This window comes from Nesoenas mayeri, assembly GCF_963082525.1.
Source record: "Nesoenas mayeri genome assembly, chromosome: Z".
In the NCBI taxonomy this organism is placed as follows: Eukaryota; Metazoa; Chordata; class Aves; order Columbiformes; family Columbidae; genus Nesoenas; species Nesoenas mayeri.
The window spans coordinates 73,315,259-73,338,913 of record NC_137542.1 but is presented as its reverse complement, the minus strand read 5'-3'; the positions used below and the strand labels follow the sequence as shown (position 1 = coordinate 73,338,913).

Here is a 23,655-nt window from a genome sequence, read left to right as displayed (position 1 = left end):
TCATTTTATTGTTTGTCTTCCTTTAACTAATAATTTCCAAAAATAAAAAGCCAATGATATTGCCAAATGTTTTATTAATAACTTTCTAAATAAAATAAGAATATTTAAAAGAAAATATTTCATTGCACATTCTGATAAATATAGCAAAATGCTTTTTTCTTCTTTCTAGTAATTTCCTTTTTTTTCTTTCTTTGTGCGTGTGTGTGTTCTAGTGTTTGTTGTTTGGTACACGCTTATATAAGCACATCCTGTGTGGTTATACCTCATCTAGGTCCTCCACAAAACTGTGATTATGTAAATTTGCGTTTTCTTCTGACAACACAAACAGTATTGTATACCTTTTTTTTCCCATTTTTGAATGGCACTGAAGTCCTTTGAAGTTGCTTCTAGCAGAAGCTGCCCATGTACTTAAATGCGTCCTGATTTCTTTTTATATATGCAACTGTCCTAGATAACCTCACTAGGAATTCCATTTCAGAGAGGTTTATATATTTAAAGCTGATTGTTACTAAGCAGCTGTGAAGAGACCAGGAACTCCAATGGACAGAGTTTTGTTTTCTACCTGTACCAATTTTCACAAAATTCATATCAAAAAGATATTTCTAGAACTAAAATCTTGGCTCGCATGCTGAGAAAACTAGCCCAAAATGGGCCCAAAGAGTTGTGGTGAATGGAGTTAAAACCAGTTGGTGACCGGCCATTAGTGGTTGTTCCCCAGGGCTCAGTATTGAGGTCAGTTCTGCTTAATATATTTGTCAATGATCTGGATAAGGAGATTGAATGCACCTTTAGCAAGTTTGCAGATGATATGAAATTGGGTGGGAGTATTGATCTGCTGGAGGGTAAGAAGGCTATACAGAGAGATCTGGAGCAGCTGGATTGTTGGGCTGAGGCCAGTTGCATGAGGTTCAACAAGGCCAAGTGCTGGGTCGGGTCACAACAGCCCTGAGCATTACTACAGGCTCCGGGAAGAGTGGCTGGAAAGTGCCTGGGGGAAAAGCATGTGGGCATGTTGGTCAAAAGCAGATGAGTATGAGCCAGTAGTGTGCTCAGATGGTCAAGGAGGACGACAGCATCCTGGCTTGTACCAGCACTGGTGTAGCCAGCAGGACCAGTACAGTGATTGTCCCCCTGTACTGGGCACTGGTGAGGTTGCACCTCGAATCCTGGCATCAGTTTTAGGCCCTTAGAACAAGAAAGCCTTTGAGGTGCTGGAGTGAGTTCAGAGAAGGGAATGGATCTGATGAGGGTTCTGGAGTTCTCATGTGATGAGAAGCGTTCGAGGGACATGTGGGGTTCAGCCTGGAGAGAAGAAGATCGAGGGGAGACCTTCTCAGTCTCTGCAATTGCCTGAAAGGAGGTTGTAACATGGAGTGTTCTGATGTCTTTCCCAAAGTAACATGTGACAGGATTAGAGGAAATGGTCTTAAGTTGTGCCAGGGGAGGTTGAGATTGGACATTAGGGAAAAATTCTTCATGGAAAGGATTTTCAGGCATTGGTACAGGCTGCCCAGGGAAGTGCCTGAGTCACTATCCCTGGAGTGGTTTAAAATATGTGGAGATGAGATTCTTAGGGACATGGTTTAGTACCTGAGTTAGGTTAATAGTTGGACTCTATGATCTTGAGTATCTCTTCCAACCAAAATTATTCTGTGATTGCATTATGTGCAACAGCACTACCTGGTGCCATTTGAACTAACAATTACAAATGACCAAGAGAAAGGCCTTTTGCACAGTGAGGTATTAATGCTTCTCAGGAAAAGTGGATTGTCCCAAAGAACTGTAATTTAATAAAATTTATTTGTCTTTTATGCTATTCTGTAGCTGATGGATACTCTACCTATACATTGCATGATTGTGCCTCCATACATAAATAAATAACTAACTAAATAAATAATAGAGAACATACAATACATAGACCTGAATCACCCAGACTTTTCAGCTGCCAAACTCTATGAGATATCTGGCAAGGAGACACTTTCTAAAGACATTGTCTTTTCATAGTAGCAAGACGGGGCTAGAAAAACCTTTCAGGCTTTTGTTTTGCTTTCTTTGCAACAAAAGACATCTTTCACACCTGAAGTTCCAATAGTTTTATACCAGAACCTGGAAGTGGCATCTCCTTTCCACCAAAACATGAAAACTGAACAGAAAACTTCAATCTCAGTAAGTGTTGAACTTCATTGCTTGTCACCTCTCCTTTATAATCTGATGAATGTTATTGCATCAGTGAAGATTTTTAAAAGAGGAAATGAAGAGCAAAGTAGAAATTAAAGAGAATAATTAATCAAAATATAGAACACTTTGGTTTTAAAAAAAATAATAATTTCAGATATGTATTTTTCTTATTTTCATGTGATCAAACCTGCATAGGTTGCACACATCTTTGTGGTTGCTTTTATATTGTACCTAATGGATGAGAAGAACAAATTGATGCTACGGGAGTTCCGTGTCATTATCAGAGCACCAGGATGATGTGAAACAAACCATCCTAAGGAGTAAACTTTTATTTTAAAAATACAAAGCCCAAAAGCTTAACAGTAGCTGCATCAGCTGTACCTGTGTAAGAAATCAGATATTCTCTTAATTACAGTGGAGTACCTGAGTAACATCTTGGAACAAGCTGAAGAAGTCAGACTCCACTAACTTTGAAGATTGCAGATGAGTTGTGTCCTTGTATTGGACAGGCTTAGCAGATGTCAAAAGCTATTCAGTATCTTTCAGGATCTATTGATCTAACTTACATACCTCATGACTAAAGTTTTGGAGCTCCCTCTTTGTCCTCACAGATTTTTTTTTTTTTTTTTTCTTAATAATGAAAACTATACTCCCATTTTATAGGCAGACACAGAGGTTATGCATCTGAAAAATGAACTTCATTTCATCTACCAGTGGGTATCATTTACCCCACCAGAAGTGAATTAGCTTTAGTTATACTGTTACTGATTTATTGTAAAGCCGAGCTATCCTAGTGATGGATCTGGATGAAATATTCAGTGTATCTAGAATCTATGAAAGTGATGATCAATTCCATAAAAATATGGACATTTTTTTGAATTGTTAGAGAAGAATTAGTCCCACTGAACATCTTTGAGTGCAAGATAGCTGCATTTCATGTGAAGGCACATTAAAAACTTTTTGCGAACTGGTCACAGTTGAGATGGCACATGTTCCTGCACTTTCAGCTCAGTCTCTGTTCCCACAAGACCCTAGAGGGTCACCGAGAGTGGTGTTATAGTGCTGCATGGATGCCAATCCAGTGATTGTCTCTATGCACGTAAAGCCACCTAGCCATGTCACCTGCACTAGAATCATCAGTGCAGATGCAAAGAAAAAAAGAACAGTGGGATCTCCTTCAGACAGCAAGAAATCTGTAAATCACAGACGTGACAACTTAGTCCTTTTGTGTCACAGGTTAATACCATATTTTAAAATTTTAAGGAACACAAAATCTATGCAGCTACAACACAGCTATTTTGCATTTCATACTGGTGATGATTTACATAGTGTCCAGGAAGCGCAACCCTCAGATAAACACTGAACTAAATTTCACTGACATAAATGAGCTCACAATTGATTAAATGCTACAATAGACTAAAAAAACCACCCTGCAGGTTGTTTGCTTCTTCTTTTCCCTGTCTTCACTTTCTTAGTTCAAATTATATCTCTGGTGATGAGTAGGACACAGGGAAGGGCACAGGAATAACTATGTTGTGGAATTTTTAAGGTAAGCACACTTGTTATAGAAGTCATCATGAGAGAATACATATGCAAGCCAGAATATCATTTGCAGTCATTTATCACAGCAATGAAGTATCTGACTCCACAACCTCTTGCTTCACTTCTGCAAGATTGCACAAGACTCACTGGGGAAGATGGCAAGTCTGCAATCCCCATGTAAGCCGAGAAGAGCTTGTTTGTATCCCTGGCGAGCCCTTGCTTGCAGCTGCAGTCATTACCTCTTCACTAGTGGGTTGTTGTCTTTTTTTGTTTGCCTCTGCTGTTTACTAAAATGTAATTACCGAACTATTAATTCTTTTCCTTTACCATTTATGATACATTTGTGATAAAAGGTGAAAATTGTCTTTATTCTTTCTTGCATACTAATGAGGAAGGAGGAAAAGTAGTATACAGTGCACAATAAACTAAATGCAGTTGGGGGTTTTAGTGGTACTTAAAAACAAAGATTGCTTCAGTGCCTCCATTTAGGAGAAAATTACTAAGGTGTTTATCCCTAGGAGAGAAACCATTAACATTAGTATGAAAGAAAAAGAGAATTCTCTGAGTTAGGGAGTGTATCACTAAAGTATTTTTACTGGTATTGTGGACAACTGATATGGTGATTTCATCCATATTTTGCGGTGAATGAAAAGTAGATATCGTCTCCCAGGTGATGGACTGCATATTTTCATTACTGCATATGGCAAACCATCTTTAGAAGAGCAGTATTAATAAAGTTAACAAAAGCACAGTATATATCATCACCTGAAGGCAAGAGGGCAATTAGAATGGGAACATTGGGAGCATCAGTGCAGAAAAGCTACTTTTGGAGGGAGGGACTGAGTGCCAGCACAGGTTATTTAGTAGTTCCTTAGTGAGAAAGAAGGGCACTGTGTGGTGCTGTTTTTTTGAAGTCCTGACTTATTTTATTTGAAAATGTTCTCATTTGTCTTTTTTTTTTTTTTCTCTTATTTATTTCTTTTTACTTCTTTTTTCTATGAGGCTTATGAGGTTCAATCTTACTTTATAAGCCAGCCATAATGCAGAACAGTATGTGAGTACAGAATAGCAAATGCATAAAAAATGTTCTGCTGTGAACAAATAGGGCAGAGCAATGGTGATCCTTCAGTATCCAGCATGTGATGGGACATCTACAGCTGCCTTTCATAAGATTTAATCTTGCAAGGTCTGTGATTGTTGAGCATTATCAGACATGATGGGGTGAAGCATCACAGCTCCAAAGAGAGGGGAAACTTGAATTTTTAAATCCATGTGGGGGAAGTGACATAAATTCACAAGCGATGAAAACAGATTCTGTCCCACAATGATTTAAAGAAGTCAGTAATCAAACTAACCTCACAAACTGGTGATTTTCAGAGAGGGTGAATATTTAGACATACCACTTCAAGTTCAGATTCCTCTGAATGGAAACCAAGGTCCTCATGAATCAGGCTGATACAGTTACTCAGATTAAGAAAAAAAGTCTTTATTTTTTATTGATTCATTCCTTATATTCCGAACTACAGAGGTTCCTAATGTCTCTGCAGTAGACAGAGATTAAAGATGTATTAACCAGTGTGAAGGAATTCACCTCTTTCCCTGCAGATACAATAGTCTTCAAAAAGGATCTTGAACTGAAGTCTAGCGTAATACCAGCTGCTGTCAGGGACTGAAGACATCTTTCTAGAGGGAGCAGGCTGATATCAAAGAATATAAATGTGCAGGAAGGGTAGGAGAGGGAAATTATTTCAGAAAGTTTTGGCCAAAATTTTGAGAAAATTAGAGATTTAAGACTACGCTTGCATTTCATATTCAGTGCGAGTCTAATCATGTTTCTTAGATTTCAGACCATCCATTCAGGTGACTTACTCAGTTTGGATCATCTTCCTGCCCATAGACAAGGTCTTGAGGTGCCCCCTATCAATCAGTCTAAGTGAGCTTATCTCCTCCATTTCCAGAGTGTACACTGACGTCCAGAAACAGCTAAGTAATGCTAGTATTTGTCACAAACATGAAAAATCATATCTGGCTCTTCCAGCAAATATCATCTGTCATGAATATTCTCCTTCTTCCTGCCTGTTTCTCATTCCAGGTAAATGAGCTTAAAGAGGGGAAGAAGTGGCCAGATTAATAGAGACCAATTTAAGTGGGATTGATATTGTTGCTGCTGGTTGCCTTCTACATTATAGATTAATTTTAGTATCTATCTCAGGTTTTACTGGTACAGTCCCAGAGTTAAGAAAAGGTTACAGGTTTTGTACAATGTGGAGTTCATAATATTGCCTGAGAAGGCTGTCAGATTAAGTTCAGAAAGACATTAGTCTGCTAAAAACATAGACTGCATCTTTTATGTTATCTTTATACTGTTCCTGTCACTGGTGATGTGCATTTTGTCCCCAGTACAAATTCACAGAAGGAAAGGGATATTGCTGTTTTATAACAGAAGCAATGATTACTTCCTGTAATTATAAGGCCTGAGACACTGACTGATCATTAATCAAGGGACTGATTATAATAATAATCCACTTCCACTGCAGGCTTGTGGGCTAATTCTCATTTATACTAATCCCATTTTGAACTGCTCCTGGATCATTATTACAGCAGGCAAAAAGGGTTATGAGAGAGAGATTTGATGTACAACCAGAACAGTGTGGAGACTTGATACAGAGAAGAATCAGTCCCTGTCCTCCAGTATTTAAACCAGAGCCACTGCATTTTCTTTGGTCTGTATCTGAGCTGTTATTCAACTCTCTTCCTCCCAGGGATGTGGCAGATGGTTTAGGATGGCACAGGTGGCTGAGTACCACCTGCTGCAGACTTTTCTGTATCTTTGGCTATATAACTGTTTTTGCTGTTGCTGTTATCAAAGGATGGCTGGAAATGAGAGGTAAGAAAAAAAGAGTGTGTGAAGCGATGTTGACATTGTTCAATACTTCTCTGTTTTCTGTTCTGTTGTTCCTGGGAACCTATAGCTTGTACATACTGGAATCCTGCAAGCAAAGGCAACAGGTTTGAACACTGACTTCCATGATGGAAAAAGTTTATCTCTTAGTGTAACTTAACCCATCCTGAAGGGATGCTGGATTTCCCACTGCTGAGTGCTGTGAAGGGAAAAATCCTACATTGTTTTCAGGCACCTGTGGTTTAACCTGGCAGGCAGCTGAAGGCCTCACACAGCCATTTGCTCATGCCCCACCCCAGTGGGATAAAGGATGCAACTGGAAATAAGGTAAATCTAGTGGGCCAAGATAAAGATAGTTTAATAGGACAGAAAGTAAAAACAATTATAGTAATGATTGTCATAATAACAATAATAAAGTGATATATAAAATGAGTGATGCACAATGCAATTGCCCACCACCCAGTGACTGATGTTCAGCATGTGTCCGAGCAGTGTTTCCCCTGGCCATCCTCCCCCAAAATGTAGACTGAGCATAACGTCATATGGTATTTAACATCTCTTTGTCCAGCTTTGGTCAGCTGTCCTGTCTGTGTCCCCGCCCTGCTTCTTGTGCACCTGGCATGGCATGAGTAGCTGAAAAGACATTGACTACTTAGCAACAACTAAAACATCACTGCATTATCAACGTTATTCTAATTCTAAATCCAAAAAACAGCACTATAAGAGTTATTAGGAAAAAAAAAAAAAATCCCAGATGAAATCAAGACAGTACTAGGTATTACATCCTCTTGACTTTTCAAACTCTGTTGAAAATAAAACAGCCTATTAGAAACTAAGTGAAAAGATTAAAATGAAGACAAAGACAAGCTTTATTATCTAAATGTGTGGAGAACAGACTGGTTGAGGACTGTGGTTGGTATTGTAAACTTCAGAGGCTGGCATTGGTACTTGGTCTCTGTTGAGGTAGTGAGAGAGGTAATAAGTAAATTCATCCTTGGTATCTTAAACAATTCTGTGAGAAGGGGTTGCATTATACTCTGAAGTTCATTTTCCCTTTCTCCTGATTGTAGGTACAGACTTGAAGCCTGATTTAGAATAGGTGACTACCTCTTCAGTGGCAGAAACCAGGTGAAACAAGTTGCATCATCAGTATCTAAATTAGTAGTGGTATTACTGGGGGTTATAACATATAGTATACACTCAACTTCCTATCGAGATACTTTCTCATTTTAAATGTAACTGCTGCAGGTTTCTTGCTGCTTGCCTTTACAAATAAGCTTTTAAAAGCTATTTACATTTGCTCCCTTGCCCCCCACCAAAAAAAAAAAAAAAAGAAAGGTCTGAAAAATTAATAAAAACCAAACCAAATAATTATCACGGCACTTCTCACTAGTGTGGTAAATATATTTCAGGGGGAAAAGAAAACCAAAGCAGACCTTATGACAAGCAGTGCCAGGTGAATTGTATGTAATCCCAGTGAAGTCAACTGTGATGTTTGTAAGTGAGAGAATTTATTAACAGAGATATAAGACAGGGTTGCATTTTGGCTTTAAAAAACAAACAAATAAAAATATTTGCTACTAAAAGTAGTTTTTGTCCATATTGGTAAAAACTTTCATAAAATAGAAGAAATTCTCCACTTTTTTGCAACCAAAAATTCAACAATGTATTTTCACATATTTCTGTTGTTGTGTGGTCATTTCTTTCCTTTCTCTCATTTGCTATTTGAAAGACTTGTTTTTCCTCACTGAGCTTCCTGTGTCATTTTTGTTAATTTTACCCTTGTTTGTTCATTTCACAGATAAACAATATCTTTCCTATTTCCAAGAATTTACCCTCCTCGCCTCCAGTGTTCACCAGAAATGTAAAAAACCCTTTCTAATAAGAATGACCCCTGTGGTAATCAGGGAGACAGCTTTGATTAAGAACATCTGTTAGCAGATTCCTGGTTCTAAAGTCAAGCAGAACATAAGACAAAAAGATATAGAAAGTGGCATTTCTCAAACTGTGAGGCTGGCCTCCCTGGGGAGGCTCTGACCTCTTCCAGACATACAAGTCAAGATCATAATAAAAAAAAAAACCAACACAAACAGACATCAAAATGTGTGGAGTGTGTGTGTAGTTTGAAAAACATGACACCTTTGTTTCTGAGGTGTCTTTAAATTTCTGAGCACTACACTTCAGAGAAATGTGGAGAAGGATGGCACTTCTAACTGTTGCACTCTATTTCCTTCTCAAACGTATCACAAGACAGTGAAAATGAAGGGCAGATATGGTGACCCACTGCTCATTGCCTGTGTCCTTTTTGGGTTTTTTTTGTTACTTCTTCCCCCTCTTTTTCTCTTATCATTTTGGGGCTGACAAGGCCATCTATTACGAATGCCTAACATGGGGATCCAGGAGAATTGGCTTCAGTTTTTAGTTCTGCTAGTGTAAAATGGTGATGTGGAAGAGGCTGCTTCTTAACAATATTTATTCTGAGTTAGATAGAAGGTTTTCTAGCCCAACACTCTTTGTCCAGCATTTTTCAGAAAGAAATACTTAGTAAACAGTAAAGAACCAGTGAACTTTGTGATATACATTCCTTGATTCTTGGAGTCAGCAGGGCAGAGTTGCCCTGAGCTGTACGTTAGATTCGGACTGTTATGTTTGATAGCAACTCATAAACAAATCCTAATATTTAATTAAACAAACAAAAAACAACAAAACAAACAAACAAACAACACCAAAACCATCACAACTACAACCAAAACCCACAAACAGCCACATGCAAGTTCTATTTATATTTCTGTGAAAACAATATTAATTTGAAAACTAATTAAAATACTGCTTTCGATGAAAAGCTTTCTCTTGCTTGTTACGAAAAGTGGGAAAAAAGAGTATAAATCAAGATGACAGAGAGAAAACAGAGGTTAAATATTTTCTTCTTTGCTAAGCTGTTTTCCTAAAACATTATAGAAAAAGCAAGCATATACAGAAAGATTAAATGTGGAAATGGGGACAGTCTCCCAAAAATCAGTATGAAAGCATTTCTTAGTCATTAATGGATTGGATTGTGAAACATAATGTGTTGCCAGAGCTAAAATTTTTTGAAAGACTCAAAAGGCAATGAGATAGGTTTCTACAAGAACACTGACAACTAAACAGAGACCAGAAAAAAATGTGGGACAGCTGCTGAAATTAGTGAGTGGCCTAATGATAAGAAACATACAAAGGAATAACACACTTAGGACTTTATCTATACCAGTCTTTACACACAAGCTGTGCTCTTATGCCTCCCAGGTCTTAATGCCTCCCAGGAAAGCCTGAGGAATAGATACACTACCCTTAGCAGAGGGAGATCAACAAGGGATGAGTTAGCTAAGCTGGATGTATGTAGTTCAGGAGAACAGGATAGGATACACCTGAGCACACTGAGGAAGCTGTTGTTTGTTACTGTGTGGTCATTCTGTCTTCTCTAAAACATCTTGTGAGATGCCTGACAACTAATAAAAGGCAAACGTGACATCTATTCAGGAGCAACTTAATCACTGAGAAATTTTCTTGCTAACTTTCCTCAACAACAAACAGACATATAGAATCATATGGGGATTGCTATCAGTTTTTTTCTGCCATCAATTTTAATGGAAAAAGAAAATGAAAATATTGTTCTGACTTCTTTCAACTTTTAGAAAAGTTTTATTTTGTTCCTATCTAGATTTGATACTTGTTCTCAAGTATAACATCTCTTGAAGAAGAATGGTGATTTTGTTTCAGAAGATTTCTTACCACACTTTTCAGTTAAGTCTTAGTCATAATACACAAGAGAGTATTAGAGACTGATATCAAGCTTCAAAGTGCTATAAGCATGACAAATCTTCACATTAATTCTCAGAATTGATTTCCTTTTAAGGAGGTGTGATTTCATTTTGTCTCTTCCCTTTGGTATTTACTGACTTGGTAATGTTTCATATTTTCCCCTTATTGAGTAGCAAATGGCATCTAGTACTGTTCCTGAATATTCTTTTTTAAAGCCACTTTTAAGGCAGGAAACATTTAAAAAAGGTATTAGTGTGCCAACTGCACAGGTAAACAGCTTTTTGTTTTATAAGAGAGCCAGGCAAAGTATAAAAATAAAACCACTGAAAAATCTGTAAAATCTCTAGGTCCATCTCCATCTACCTATGAACCCAGCTGAATTTCAATTTTAGTTCTTACTGTAGAGATAGATATAAACTGCTAAATCTGAAGTGGGACTTGAAATAAAAAGTGAACAAAGAGATTTAATTACATCTGAGTCATTTAGCTTGCATATGTAATATGTATACATTATTACAACAAGGGTTATGGTATGTTTACTGTAAATTTTATTTGTTCTTTTTCTGAGTATATATTATTATGTTGGGGTTCCTGATTAACAGAGAAAAATAAACTCTTCTCTTGAAATCAAATAAAAGTTTTATTTATGTTTGACCTTGGAATCCTTGACTCTGTAATGAACAACCATGCCAAGGGGAAAAAGCTGAGAAGTAAAATTCAACATCAAAAAAGAAAGAACGTAAATGACTGAGATGACAACAGAAAACCAAGTAGATGTCTGCAGTCCAGCTCACAAAGAGTAATTAATGTCTCTGAAAATGGATCACTGCAAACATGACACTAAAGCATTTTGGCTGTTTAGTCTAATACATCAACAGCAATAACATGTCATAATAAAAAATTGCAGAAGGAAATTCTTTCTTACCCCTAAAGTCATAACTTTGCCTAGTTATGAACCAGAATGATTAGGTAAATGACTTTGACTCAAGAATCGCAGTGTCTAAAAGCTGAGGACTTTGTCTCTTTGCAATAATCCAATGTAAAAAAAAAAAAAAAAAAAAAAAAGGAAGCTAGATTCTCTTGGGAGTCAAAGAAATCATTAAGAATTCTTGGGAAGTGATGAAGTGATTCTCTGAGTTTCTATGCTGCAGAAAGTGCCTTACTGTGAGTAACTTAAAGAGGGATACATGACCTACTTCCTTTTTGCCATGAATGGCTGTAAATGGAGGTACAAGGTTCTGAGTACCTCCTATAGGTGGATAATCTCACTTAAGCAGAGCTCATTCTTTGTAAAAGGCTATGCATAATCATCATACAATGTTACAGTAGGTGATGTATGAAATCTCTGAACCAGAAAGACAGGTTATCTGGGCTGAAATTTAGGTTCTGTATGAAAACATCTACTTTTAGTTGCCTACATGGGAGCTAGTGGCTTCATGTAGTTCTATAAATGTTCAGCTCTCTCTGAAACAGATAAACAAAAAAATAGTTAATTAGATAAATAAAGAGATAACAATTTTTCATCAGCAGAGGCAATCTGTTGTCCATTAATTGCATTGACTTGCTCACCATAATCCATTACAGGAGCTCAGTGGCCTGCAGCTACACAGACACCTAAGCTTGGAAACCTTAATCCACAAGTTTCACTCCACTTAAGGTTTCCATTGTCTGCTCAGCCTGAGAGGTTCCTGGCCTTGTTCAGCTTCTCCTACAAATGAGATTGCCTTACTAATCATGGTGCAAAACAGTGTTTGGTGATTGATGCAAATAGAGGACAATCAGGGCACAGAGGATTGGAGGATGCAGAGAGACTCTAGTTATGTCAGGAAAACTTGGGATCTGAGGGTGAGTAAGGGAGAAGGAGTAAGTCTCTGTGTTTAGTCATTGACACTTGTCCATATTTTGGAGATCCTGGGATGGTCTCCAGTTTGGTATTACTTTGTTAATCCAATGGCTATCTAATATAGATGACAGGCAAAGACTTGGGAACAGAAACAGATCTCCATTTATTTTCTCTCCCACACCAACAGAGTGTAGAATTTTGTTTGACATCTTCTATTCTTCTTCCCACTGCTGCCCTACTTCTTACACATATAGTTTCAAGACAACAGGATAGAGTATGGCCTGATCTACCCTACGCTGTAGCTTAGTAGTTAATAAACTCTCCTGGGATGCCAGTGGTGGTAGTTTAGAGACCTTAAAATTCTGAATAAGTCTCAAAACAGAATCTTACCCTCAAATTGCCTATTAGTCTGCTATTTTGGAGCTTAGTCTATGAACTTTTTCCTGCAGCAGGTGAAATATTTTGAATGATATATAAGAAAGCCCTTGGGTAAAAGATACATCATGAATAAATGATAATGGTCAACAGGAAAGTCTATTCACAGAAAGTATAATCAATCAACATGAGTGACTATTGGGAGAGATTTAAGACTGAGACTTTTAAAAGAGCATAAGCAATATATTCCCTTCAATGTTCAGCAAGAACTGAGGATATATCTATAATGTAAACTATTTTAAAAACTCTAGCCTAAATTCTCAACACAGTGAAAAATACAGTATGTGATATTGTATCCTGCTGCTCACTGAAACCGTCCAATGTTGATAAGTGTATTTCTTGCTTTATCAGATGCTTTCTGCATCTTAATATCTCTAGAGAACTGATTCTGTCAGGAGGGTTCTGATCCTGACTGACTGTTGCCATGGTGTTGGGTTATTCTGGGCTCTGATCAAGAAGAGTGATCAAACTTGAAAAAGAAACTGGCTTTAAAACATATTCTCAAGCCACAGTGCTTGAGACTAGTTTTTGAAAACAAAATCTTGAATTTTGTACAATGTGGCAGTTAAATACTTCTGAAAAACCATACTGATAACCAGAAGAGTTACTGTGACAATAAATACATGCATAAGTAGAGGAAAATGCAGAAAAAGAAAATTAGGCCAGTTCTCACACTGTTTGAAAGTGTTCATTTTCATGTAATGGTATTATCCCACACTGAACTGAAACCCCCAGCTTCTCTGAGAGAATTTGAAAGAGCAGAACTTTTTGCAGATTCTATTCCTGTTTTACTAGGCACTATTCCAAAGCAGTTGGGAGTCAATTAATATCTTTTTGATACTATTGAGCTTTTGAATTGAGCGCATAGTAAGGAGTTTATACCTGTCTCCAATCCCTAGACATCCATATAGTTCTTCTTTTACACCTGTCAGCTTTCAGTCAATTGCAAGTCGTCTATGTGTACCGAAAGCACTGTAGAAGGTTCTAGAAATAACATGCAACAGTATTTTCTATATGCAGGCACTGGCGTATTAAGTTCATTTTCTAAGAGGATAGACTTCCTTTGACGCAAAACATTTTTTTTTTATTTTTTATTTTTTTTTTTAAAAAAAAAGGTCTTAAGAGGAATCCTGGTGATGTATTACCCAGGATGATGACCCAAGAAGGATGAACAAGTTTCAGTGAACAGTATTTAAAACTGTAAAACAAGCAATGTGAAATTATGTAGGGAATGGGGGAATTTTTTTGCAAGTTCCTTATTTACAGGTGGATAATTTTGTTTGCCAAATTACTGAACATGTTCCTCCTGTTCCACAGGCAGAATTCACAGCCATGAGGGACCAATATATGAGAGGCGGAGAAGGCTTCATTATCTGCTATTCCATCACAGACCGCCAATCCTTTCAAGAAGCTGCTGAGTTTAAGGAACTAATTTATCGTGTCCGGCACACCTATGACATCCCCTTGGTACTTGTGGGAAACAAAATAGATCTTGAAGAGTTCAGACAAGTAAGCAAATTTTCTGTTGTTTGTGTTGTGGTTTTTCCTTGGTTACCTCAGGGGTTTTTGTAGCATATGCTGTACAGTACTACTGAGAATTATTAGAACAAGATAAGATTTAATCAAAGAGCACACACTAGGATTTATAATAAATTAAGAACTTGGCAGTACTTTTCATTCATGTTATGGATCTTAAAGTAAACTTGGCCAATTGATGTATTTATTTGAAAAGGAATGACACTTTTTTGTCAGAAATTGTATATGTGTCCAACATGAAAGAAGATTTAGTCAGGTTTTTTGTCGCAAAAACCCCTGTTTTCTTGGGAAGTTACCAGCCATACAGGTCATACAGATGTCTGGTTGGTTTGTTTGTTTGTTTCATAAAAATACCAGATTTAATGATTTCTCGAACTCAAACTGGAAAAAAAATCTAGTTAAAATGGATAAATATATATAAGATTGTCTTTGACTGAAAAGCCAGTGGCTGTGTTATTAGAGAGTTCAGGTAAAATGGAAACATGCAAGATCTGAATTCGCTTAGATCTGTATATAGAACTTGAGCCACTGCCACCCATAGGGCAGTAAATTTATTTGACTATGAGGGCATTGGCTGTGGCTCTCTCAAGGTTTTTAGTAATCTTTGCTCATTCTTTTCCTTTTACTTCGTTTACGCTTCCTACTTGCTGTTTGCGTTGATGTATGTGTGCAAGGGAGTGAGTTAGAGAGAGAGTATCTTAGAAATTGCTTGGTTGTGACACAGTACTGAATGGGAAATATCCTTAATAATAAGCAGAAACTTCAAAAAGGGGGAGAAAAAAGATTTCCCTATATAGAATCTTAAAAGGCTCTTTATACACATTACAATTACTTTCAAATGACTGACTTCTGTGCAGACATATGTAACAGTTAAATAAAATCGGGTTTTTCAGTTCATTAGCATCTGTGCTCACATGATCCTGTCTGCTCTTTTCCACTTATCCTGTCACTCTTCTCCCCATTTCTTTGTCTTCTTTCTTCTACCTGAAGAAAATGCAAGGTAGTGTTAAGCCTGAAATCAGTCATCAAGATCTAATGATCTACATTTAAAACTGCACATTTGTTTCCAAATCATTGACCTTCCCCATAAATCAGACTGTGACAAAACCTTAATGGTGACAATCCAGGTGCAGTTCAACACACAGCTTGAGACTTCTAACAACAGTGCCAAATGCAACATAGAGTACAATCTGTGCAGCCTATAGGGCACTTCTATACCAGATGGGGGAGTGATGAGTTTTCTGCTGAACAAACTTTCTGCTGGACATTGCACCTCACCCCAACAAAAATGGGATATGATTGATCACCTACAGTTATCTACAGATGAGGTTTTCAAGAATGCTTTATTCACTAAATGATGTGATGACTCTCAGAAGAGAGTTATATTTGGCACTACCTCTTTCTGATTTTGTGTATTATTTGCCATTTATATTTTAATCACTGTCAATGCATACAAAAATATATGCTCAATTTAAATGTTTTACATGTGCCTTAATGACCTTTTCCTGCCTCCCAAAATGGAAAATCAGTGTGCGTGGGTGCCTGAATTAGATATTACAAACAGTACTCAAGATTAAAGGGTATGGACAAGCTCTTGGGAATTATATTAGAGATTATGTCTTTGAGATATGACAGACACACAAAAACTGCCATACAAGGTTGTAAATTAAGATCTTGTCTGAATTTGTATCAAGGCAGTTCCAAATCATGGTCCTATTTTTTTATTTTTTTTTAAGTTTTCAATGAACCAGGATTTAGGTCTTCAGAATGTTTTCCTCTATAACCCCTCTACATCTGCCAACAAACACGGCAAAGTCAGAAGGGTTTTCTCAAATATTCTGCAATCCAGACTTTGAGCCATGGGACACTCTCCTATCAAAGACTAGTAAGATAACACAATACAAATCTACTCCTTTGAATAAAACTCTTGAATACACTTACAGGAACAAGTAGCACAAAACAACAGCAACAGAACTGTATAAAACAAACAAACAAACAAACAAACCAACCAACCAACCAACCAACCAAAAAAAGTTTACTCTGAAGTCCACAGTTTGCGAACTGTTTTTTAGCTTTGGACTAGCTCTACTCCAAGGCCATTGTCTCCATGATTAACCGGTGCTGAGGTGTAAATGTTGTGCTCCTGAAGCATATCTTTACTTAAATTTCACCCATAGTTCAGGTAATATTCTCAGAGACCACTCCACAATTCAAAGTAAAACATGGTTAAGTGAAGGTGATAAGGAAATACTACTCAGAGTGCCTCTCAGACCTCAAGTGAATCACTAATGTGTGGGAGGTCATCTCTATGCCCAGCTTTAAACATATATTAATGGGTTTTAGCAGCTTATTATTTCAGTACTGGGAAGTGAGGTTGTGCTCTATGTTTAACAAACACTGAAACATGCTATATCTATGTTTACCCATTAGGTTAAGCAATATCTAAGTAATCTGATGAACTGTGGGAAAGTAGAGTGAAAGGAATATTTTCAAGGTCATGTACTGTAGTTGCAACCTCATTAAAAGTGCTTGGATGGTAAAAAGTGTCACCCCAGATAATTGGGGTGACAGAAAACAATGGTCTGACAGTGTATGGCATTAACGTATCAATGAAAAAACAGTGAGGTATACAAACATACCAAATGCAAAGAACTGAGCAATAATAGGTGTCAGAATGCAATTAACCAGATTGAAATTCAGCCAGGGCACCAGGGCTAATATTGTTGCTTTGGTTAACAACATTTTTGTCCTATGAAATTCATTAAAGCTGCTGTAATGTTATTCATGGTATTTGGAAATATAACATTAAGTTCAACATTCCCGGGCATCATTTCCATTTAATATCAATTCCACAACAATCAGACAGGCTGTAGCAGCTCAGCCAGACAAAGCTCTTTTTCAAAATGTGATCCCCTACACAATACAATTAATGATGTATGTCACTTGCCTGAAATCTATCAACAGGACTACAAGAATAAAACTAATCTGCAATTAAAATCTTGTCCCAGGAGAAACACTACTGAAAAAACAGCACCAAAAAGCTTTTAATTTTAAATATTTTTTTTTTATTTTCTGATGGCTTCAGTGAAATCTTTGTTGTCTTTAAGAATGCCTATCTGTTTTAATGTCTTAAGAAATGGGTTCATCTGTACTTCTTAAGTAAAAAATAATAATTACATTGATCAGCCTAAAGAATAAACACTTCACATTTTCTCTGAAAAAATGCAGGGGAACAACTGTGAAACAACTTTGGAGAAAAAAGTATCATAACTTTTTATCTTGATATGCATATTCAATCTCGTGCCAAGGCTCTCGCCATTCTCCATTCTTCTTCATCCATTCCTGCTGCAGCTCCATCTAGTCCTTTCTGACCTTGTTCCATTTTGCATTTAAAGATTTGCTGGCAAAGTGAATGAACAGAAGTGGTTAAGGCATTCATCTGTGTTCATTTCTAGACTTTTAGCCTTTGCTCTAACAAATATTCAAGTATTGTAAATATTTTATCCAACAGCTGTTTAACACTCAAGTCCTTAGATTAATAGAGATAGGCTGTACATGTCTTCTAATGTCTTCAGAGTTTCAGAAACATTTAGGACCAGCAGATATGAAGTGCAATAGGTACTTCCACTTCAGGCAAGATTTGTCACTTTACCCCAGATGAATGTCTGGTTCTTACTGAAGTTTAAAATCTGTATGATGGATAAGAATTTAATTAAAACACATTCATCTCCAAAAAACACAATAAACAGCTGATCCTGTTTGAACTCGGGCCATATTAATGTTAAATAGCAGCTTTTAATTAAAATACTTTATATTAAACACACGTGGCACTGGTGAAAGTTGTTTGAAACAAATATACATAACATTTTCCTACTGATCATTGCAATATATTACATTCAGCAATTTGGAGGATGACTATTATAACTACATAAGCTCCTTTGAAAAATGTGCTGTAGCCCTGAGCTGGAAAGAACAGGTTTCTGGCAGCTTTTTCAAACTTTTAATGTGGATCTGAGAATCCCTCTAGAACTTCTACCTATGTAGAAACTGCATAGCCTTTATGGAGACGTTTTCCCTATACTCTTTTGTTGTACCCCAGAAGAATAAGCTGTGGGTTCAGCTGAATCTATGGATAATATCATGTCCATTGAGTCCAAGGTTAACAGGTCAGCTCAAACTTCGTTCAGCTCTTGGTCTCTCTGGGAAGCCTGTCATCAAGGCTGTTAGTTTTGCCAGTACAGTCTTGGTGCTGAAAAGTTGTTTATTCTTCCACACATGAATTGTTTCATTGCCTTCAAGTACAAATATGGGCAGGAGCAGTATTTTGAAAGCATTTTCTTCCTTCTCTCTCCCACTAGAGCCTCCCTCCTTCATTAAAAAATATGAAATCAATATGAAATCTGTCTTTAATATGGAACAATATCTTATTTAATTATAGGAGATTCATTATATTTTATTATACCGTAAGATAATTCTCAAACCAGGATTACAGTAACTGTACATTCTCATGATCTGAATCAGCTGCCTGCAGAGAATTTTTGCTTCAGTGAGGTTTTATTCTGCAATTTGTTCAAGATGAGCTGAATGGTTATCAGATATTGTGAGCATCAATTTTTAGATTTATTGTTTTGACAGTTGTTCTATTTTCATGCTGGCTTCTAAAACCATGAAATATCTGTTAATTACTAAACAATGTTGTGGGGTTTTGTTTAGTTATTTAGTTTGTTTTGGTTTAAATTTTTGGTTTGGTTTCTTTTGCATGAATAACTGTTTAGTATATTTCAAACGTTGTCAGTTTATACCTTCTGATATCTGGCTGAGACACTGAAAATACTTACAGAACATAAGATTATGTTTTATTTTATTTTAATTTTCCAGCTCAGGACTATGAAGCACTGTTTACTAAATGCTCTCTTACTCATAGCAGTCATTAAACTGCAGTATTCTGAAATTCTTACCTTAGCATCAAACTGAATTACTTTGCTTTTGTGGTTAAAACAGCTCTCAATTTTGTAAATGTCATTTACCACCAGCAGTTCCATTTCTCTTAAAGACATTTAAGTAGAAGAGATTGTCTACTGAAGATTCCTGTATTCCATTTCTCAGGTCAGTGTCCTGCACAGAGTGAGAGTTTTCATTGTTTCTTCTAATCCCTTTAACTGCAAGTCAAGGGGAGAACATTTCCTGTTATTTAACAACAAAGAATGGTCTATTTTTGGGTTAGCATTAGCCTCAGTTAGTTGGCCAGATGGTCTGTGAAATCCATACAGAAGAACAGGAATTATCACATATCGTTGAAGTGTATTAAAAAATAAGATTAATCTGTCCATGGAGATGTCTGTCCATCTGCAGACTGTAGAGAGAGGAAAGGACAGCTATCTTCCTAGTCTTTACACAGGAATACCTGGGTGATACGAAGACTAACAATATTGTTTGTGACCTCCATTCAGTTGAGAATGTAAACTCACTGATTCATTCTGTTATTATTGTTGCTGCTAACTACAGACTAGACTCTTGAAACATGGTCAGCTTTCCTTTGGTATCTGAATGAATAAAATCTAATAAATCATCATAGTTAGGTGGCACTCCCTTCTGAATATCAGTGTGAGCTCTGATCTTACAATATCTCAAATGCATTCAGGCAGGTTTAGTCCAAATAACAACTACAAAAACCATAGTGGTATCCTTAGTGGAAACAAGCCAGCACAGAATATGGCACAGAAGAGAAAATTCTTCAAAACTATGTACTTGAATGTTGCAATTATTTTTTTTATTAATTCATTCATACACCTTGATATCATCTTGGTTGTTCATTTTCCATGGAAATCTATGCAGTTCAATCTCACTAGCATTAATGCTTGCTGAGAATGAATTATATTTGTAAGGAGGTGTTTCAGTCACTTGCATTCACTTACCTAAATATTGCTTTTCCTACGTAAAATCACATCATATTCTTCTTTTATTCTTGAAGTTCTGAACAATGTAAGCCACTTTTGCTGTTTTGATGGTGCTATGACAGTTCTCTGAATATTTGGAAATAAAAACACTGAAGTTGTCGTGAAGTTTTATTATCTTAGAAAGCTGTCAAACCTTTTATTTGACTTTCTTACATTACCAATATATATATGGATTCTGTCCTGTTCCTCTACACCTCTAATCTCTATTTATTTTTAATTGATTTTGATTTTTCAACATTTTTTCGTACTCTCCATTATCCTAAGAAGTCTTCCTTACATCATCTACATAATATCTGTTTGTATTTCCTCTGCCCACCAAAAAGTGTATGCTTTTCTATGCCAATGCAATTGTAAAAGTCAGTTTGGGAGTTGTAGTATCTTGGAAGGAAATTCTACTATTATTAGCTTAACTGTATCTAGTAACTATTCATTTATGCACAGTTTCTGTATTTGTCATTACAATGGTTTTATATTTCCACAAAAAGCCAAAACCACAGCTTCACATTACACAGGCTGAAAATTGTAATGAAACTGTTAGCTCGTTTCTCATAGAATCATAGAATTATTTTGGTTCGAAGAGACCCTCAGGAGCACTGAATCCAATCATAACTGAACTTTAGAACTAAACCATGTCCCTGAGAGCCTCATCTCCAAAGCTTTTAAATGCCTTCAAGGATGGTGACTCAACCACTTCCCCGGGCAGCCTATCCCAGTGCTTGACAACCCTTCCAGTGAAGATTTTTTTTCCTGTTATCCAATCTGAACCTTCTCTGGTGCAACCTGAGGCCATTTCTTCTAGTCCTATCACTTGCTGCCTGGGAGAAGAGACCAACACCCTCCATGCTACAACCTCCTTTCAGGTATGTATAGAGAGCGAGAAGGTCTCCCCTCAACCTCCTTTTCTCCAGGCTAAACCCTCCCAGATCCTTCAGCTGCTCCTCATCAAACTTGTGCTCCAGACCTTTCACCCTTCTTTGAACTTGCTCCAGCACCTCAAAGTCTTTTTATAGTCAGAGGCCCAAACCTGACCCCAGGATTCAAGATGCATCCTCCACAGTACCCAATACAGTGGGGTAATCACTTTCATGGTCCTGCTGGCCACACTGTTCTTCATACATACCAAAACAATTGTGTTAACCTCTAGTGAACTATCCAGTAAGCCTTGTAATCCCTTCATCACAAAGCAGAAGACATCTGAAGCAGACAAAGATGTAAATAACAAGCCACTTTATATGAGAAGAAAGAATAGCTCAACTGAAACTAAAACCAAACCAAACCAAACCAAACCAAAACAAACCTTTTAGAAAAACAGAAAGACAGAGGCAACTAATTACTTGTAGCCAAAGCAGGACAACACAAAACATGTAACAAAGAATATACACTAGGGATGGTGCTGCAGGGTCACATCATGGCCAGAGATATTAAACAGCAACATTCTTCATGTTGTTTTAAAAGTCTCCCAGTATCTCTACCTCGTTTACCTTCCCCATTCAACTCGGAGAGCACAGAGCATATAAAATCGTGTAATGAGAGCATAGAATGTCCTGAGTTGGAAGAGACCCACAAGGATCATTGAGTCCAATTCTTGTCTCCGCATATGGCAACTCCACAGTTCACACCATGTATCTGAGGACAGTCTCTTGAACATTGTCAGGCTTGTGGCCCTGACACCTCCCTGGGGAGCCTGTTCCAGTGCTCCACCACCCTCTGGGTGAAGAACCTTTTCTTAATGTCTAGCTTCAACTTCCCCTGACACACTTTCCTACCATTCCCTTGGGTTCTGTCTTTGGTCACTAAAGAGAAGAGTTTGGTGCCTACCTCTCTCCCTTCCCCTGTGAGGAAGCTGTAGATCGTGATGAGGTGTCCTCTTAGTCTACTTTTCTCCAGACTGAACAAATCAAGTGACTTTGGCTGCTCCTCATACAGCTTCCCCTCAAAACCCTTCACCAACTTTGTAGCCTTCTTCTGGACATTCTGCAGTAGCCTAATATATTTTTCATTCGATGGCACCCAGAACTGCACACAGTGTTTCAGGTGAGTTCACACCAGTGCAGAGCAGAGTGTCTTCTTGATCTAGATTGCTCCTCAAGGTGAACTTGGGTTATGAGATTTGTCTGTTTAGTATGTAAATTGGGAGATTAGTTGTTGTGAAGATTTTAATGCACTTTTTATTTGTAGTCCATCAAGATAATTCTTCTTGACTAAATCAAGCAATTGTTGTTGGAAAACTACCCACACAAGCCTACTGCAACACAGCCTTGTGCAGGGCTTGTTTATGAAAAAGTTCAGGGTGTTGTTGCATTCCTTAGAGCTTCTCAAAGGGAAAAACATTGGTTGCACAGTGACCACAGAAAGACATACAGCTTGCAAGGAAAACCACAGTGGGATCATTTCTTGAGTGGACAGGGCTTAGTAAAATGCCTGAAAAATTTCCTGTTTACAAGGAAGTTAATTATCCCTGAAGGACTTAATTTTTTTTAACCAGCAGAGAAAGTTTTAAGTAAACAGCTGTGTATGACTCTTACCTTGGTTCCTGCCATGCTCCATCAACAGTGCTTCAAAAGTCTGGTTGCAAAATTCCATTTTATTAGTTTTCAGTTTATTTGCTGCAATGTTCATCATCCTGTCTGCAAATCTTCCTCTTGCACACTGTGCATAAACAAGGCATCACCCGGTTCCTAATGCCGAAATGGTAGAGGCATGAATATACCACATCAGGCAGTATGAATTGGGGCACAGTTTTTGCCTCTTCACCATTCATCCCTGAAAGCAACATGACCTCCCATTTCTTGAGATTTTTCCTCTCATTTTCTGCACAGGGGCACACATATGTGAAAGAAAGTGCCATGCAATGGGAAGATATCATATCTTTTTATATATTTGCTGCTATTTTTACATCAGCAAAATCAAGGTTTCAATATAACTCTTATGTATTATTTACTACAGTTACATTTCAGGAAACTATTTAAGTAGATGATTAATTAGAGTGGAACTAACGTGTGTTCTTCATGTTAATCTGCACTTGAGCAAAAATGCTGTCTTGAAAGTGAGACAGTAATTAGGAACTTTGTAAAAATGAGAGTCCCTTGACAAAGCAGCAGATTAACATAGGAGACAACATTAACTGAGTGCAATGCTTATATATAAATGTGAATTCCTTGTAGCAAGGATAGCTTCTTGTGTGTTTTTGCAATAGTAACTCAAAATACTTGAAAGAGAAAATTTTGCCACAATTTAATTACAGCTCATTGTGGTGTCAGAAATAATAAGAGCATGACCCAGCATTTAAAGAAAAGAAGATCAATCTGTTTAATCATCTTTGTTTTTTGAACACTTGCTTGTATTGCTTGTATTCTTGTCTTAATGGCTGGCTTTTCTTTTTTTTTTTTTTTTTTTATTTCCCCTCCCCCCACTCCCAGATGAATTAGGAAGTTAGAGAGATTTGTTTTATCCAGATCTAACAA

General features: G+C 37.2%; 1 protein-coding gene across 1 annotated transcript in view; it reads left to right on the top strand.

Moving 5' to 3' along the window:
- The window catches only part of RIT2 (Ras like without CAAX 2), a gene marked incomplete at its 3' end in the record, with an annotated part of 183,859 nt that overhangs the window by 83,344 nt on the left and 76,860 nt on the right, over window positions 1-23,655 (top strand). Inside the window, exon 4 of the mRNA XM_080363028.1 lies at window positions 14,016-14,207. Within this exon, the coding sequence (XP_080219154.1) occupies window positions 14,016-14,207 (192 nt within the window). The remainder of the gene's footprint in view (window positions 1-14,015; window positions 14,208-23,655) is intronic.